At 36.6% G+C, this 3,407-nt stretch overlaps 1 protein-coding gene across 5 annotated transcripts in view; it reads right to left on the reverse strand.

Moving 5' to 3' along the window:
* LOC106881398 (bifunctional protein GlmU) overlaps nt 1-3,407 on the reverse strand; it is a 23,520-nt gene that overhangs the window by 6,206 nt on the left and 13,907 nt on the right. For all 5 annotated transcript variants that reach the window (XM_052976585.1, XM_014931775.2, XM_014931776.2 and 2 more), the window contains exon 2: nt 2,013-2,177. In XM_052976585.1, the coding sequence (XP_052832545.1) occupies nt 2,013-2,174 (162 nt within the window). In that variant the 5' untranslated portion in view covers nt 2,175-2,177. The remainder of the gene's footprint in view (nt 1-2,012; nt 2,178-3,407) is intronic.

Below are 3,407 nucleotides of genomic sequence, written 5' to 3' on the forward strand. Positions count from 1 at the left end.
GTGTGTGTGTGTGTGTTTGTGTGCATATGTTTGTGTGTCTGTGTTTATCTCCTCACCAACTGATGCTGGTGTGTTTCTGTCCCCGTAACTTAGCGGTTTGGCAAAAGGGACCGATAGAATAAGTACAAGGCTTACAAAGACTAAGTACTGGGGTCAATGTAATCAATTAACTCCCCCCAGAATTTCAGGCCTTGAACCTATATAATAGTAGGAAGTATTATTTATATTAATATCTATGTTCGTAAAATGTATTTCTCATGTTGAAATGAAATAATTGTAACTTACAGAATTAAAAAGAATACCATAAATTCCAGTCTTTGTTTTAATATATCCGTACTCTATGACTAATATGTTTGATCAGGAATTTCAACCTGTTCGTATGGTCTTCTTCATGAAAAGAAAACATCTGCACACAAACAATTGGTAACTGGAATATGCACATGTGTTTCATGAGGACACAGCTTGGAGAGTGTAATCCCTTTTACACACTCATTCTATTTCTCTCTCTACAAATATGTGTGTGTATGTATGTGTGTGTATGTATGTGTGTGTAAAATTAATATAAACGGTAGTTTGTAATGTTTTGCTACAAAAAGAAAATTACAAATGTCACTAAATGTGACAGGAGTGTGAGAAAACACCCACATTACTAGAAATAAGAGCTAAACTGCCTGTAATGCTGTAGTTAATGTACATGAATGAATGAAAGCATATACACTAATGAATGATAACATATACACTATGGTCCCTGTTAGTGTATAAGTTTTCATTCATGTGCATTAACTACAGTATTAGAGTGGTTTAGCTCTTATTTCTAGCAATCTAGGTGTTTTCTAACAACCTTTTCTTTTTTTTTCTCTTTTCCTCCCTTTTTACTTGTTTCAGTCATTTGACTGTGGCCATGCTGGAGCACTGCCTTTAGTTGAGCAAATTGACTCCGGGACTTATTCTTTGTAAGCCTAGTACTTATTCTATCGGTCTGTTTTGCCAAACTGCTAAGTGACGGGGACATAAACACACCAGCATCGGTTGTCAAGCAATGCTAGGGGAACAAACACAGACACACAAATATATATATATACATATATACGATGGGCTTCATTCAGTTTCCGTCTACCAAATCCACTCACAAGGCTTTGGTTGGCCCGAGTCTATAGTAGAAAACATTTGCCCAAGGTGCCACGCAGTGGAACTGAACCCGGAACCATGTGGTTGGTAAGCAAGCTACTTACCACACAACCATTCCTGCGCCTTAGTCACATTTATATGTATGTATGTAGTATGTATACAGGTGTGGCTGTATGGTTATGAAGCTTGCTTCCCAACTATGTGGTCCTGGGTTCAGTCCCATTGCATGGCACCTTAGCCAAGTGTCTTTTACTACAGCTTCAAGCTGACCAAATTCTTGTGAGTGAGTTTGGTAGATATAAACTGAAAGAAGGACTAGTAGTATCCGTAGCTTTTTTCAGTGTCTCTGAGATCGGTGAGAGGAAGTTATCCTTGGAATCACTAGTTAGCTCTAACTGCTTGCAACTGATCCCACTAAAAGCACACAAGGGTTGAGTGATGATGTTAACTCTTTAGCATTTAAAACTGGCCATATTCAGCCTAAATATTTTACCTGTTTTATGTTCAAACCAGCCAGATCTGGCCTCTTAAACCTACTTTACAATGTCATTCTAAAAATAAACAGTCACATCATTGAACTCTCAAAGCCATGTGATAATGCATGATTATATAAGGATTACATCTGACAGAGTTATCTGAATGCTGCAAGATTAAACTGGGCAATGCATTAAACCTACCACTCAAACAACCATGCTTCATCACAGATTTTTGACTATCAAATTCTACTCATAAGACTTTGGCAAACTGAAGATTTAAAGCAGAAGTCATTTACCCAAGCTCCCTCTAAGTGGGATTAGATACAAAACCACAATTACGAAATACATTTCTCAGTCACACTGCTGTGTTGCACCAATGAGATATCATGGAAGTCAAAATTATCTTACCGACACACTGTTTGCCATTCTCAAGCGGGCTTTAGTTAAACTACCAACAGCAGTTACAATGAAGGCACTTTTTAACTGCTTTTCGTGGACAAATTTTTTTAAAGAAGACACCAGTTCCTGGCCAGGTTTAATCCGTAGAGCATAGCATTTCATGTCACACATGTTCTGAAAGATAAATAAAACCAGTGGCTCAGTGACATGAAAGAGATAAATAATTGATACAGGTTTCCACAACATTGTAAATTCAAAACATTTCAAAACATGTTTCCCAACATTATCAAGAGGATGATGTGAATTACTTCTCTTCTAGTTTAACTCTATCATATCTCTTATCTTTTACTTGCTTCATTAGTATTGCTATGTCTAAGCAAAATCTTAATGTGTGTGTGTGAGTGGGTGGTGGTGGTGGAGTGAACTCTCCTGTTATAAATGACAATTGAAGGTTCATAATCATCTTGCTGGACAATCTGCACAGATGACTTGTTCATAGTGATCAAATGCTAGTGCTGCACATTAGTGCACTCCCTTTATCAAATCAACAATTGGTGTATCACATGTTAGGTGTGAAAGTGATCGCAGAGCAATGTGAAACAATGTCTTTTGCACACACTCACAGACATAGATACACACACATAGAATAAAGATAATGGGGTTCTCAATTATTAAAACTGTGGCTACCATTAGCTGTCTACTTTTATGTTTGCATGTACCTATATGCGTATAGCTTACTCATCTATGTAGCAGGGGGGACGGTTTCATCTGATCCTGTCAAAACCATCATCCACTGACTACATTTCTGTAATACAAAGTTTGTATAAACACAAACACAGGAGTTGACTAACTTTCATTTATATTCACGGAGAAATTCGTGTAATGAATGTATACACACAAATACCAACATTTACACTGTGATGGAGGCCTTTATACGAATATACATTAAAATCAGCCACCATACAGAAGGTCTGTAACTTTATTTTCATTGTCAATATTTATAGGTATTTTCAAACATTTACTATTTTCTGGTAATTGTTTGTTCTGTCCTAGTAATCTGGTAATGAACATGGGAACGTTAAACTCAGATTTACATTTTTAGGGTCTGCTTTCACATACCATTCAAATGTTTGCTTAACTTAAACTGTTTAATGTTTGGATAAATCTGGTGCTCAAGAGTTAGTAATATAATCATTCTATAGAAACAACACAATCAACTTTGAAGAATTTGGTTTAAGAGGTTGGCCGATAATGTTAATCTTCAGGAGAACAAATGCTTAAGTTATGATAGGCATGGCTATAGCAATGTGGTTAGGAAGTTTACTTTACAACTACATCATTGGTTGTTTGGTTGGTTGGTAGATAGGTGGGTGGATGGGTAGATAGATAGATAGATAGATAGAT

This window comes from Octopus bimaculoides, chromosome 25 (genome assembly GCF_001194135.2).
Source record: "Octopus bimaculoides isolate UCB-OBI-ISO-001 chromosome 25, ASM119413v2, whole genome shotgun sequence".
Lineage (NCBI taxonomy): Eukaryota > Metazoa > Mollusca > Cephalopoda > Octopoda > Octopodidae > Octopus > Octopus bimaculoides.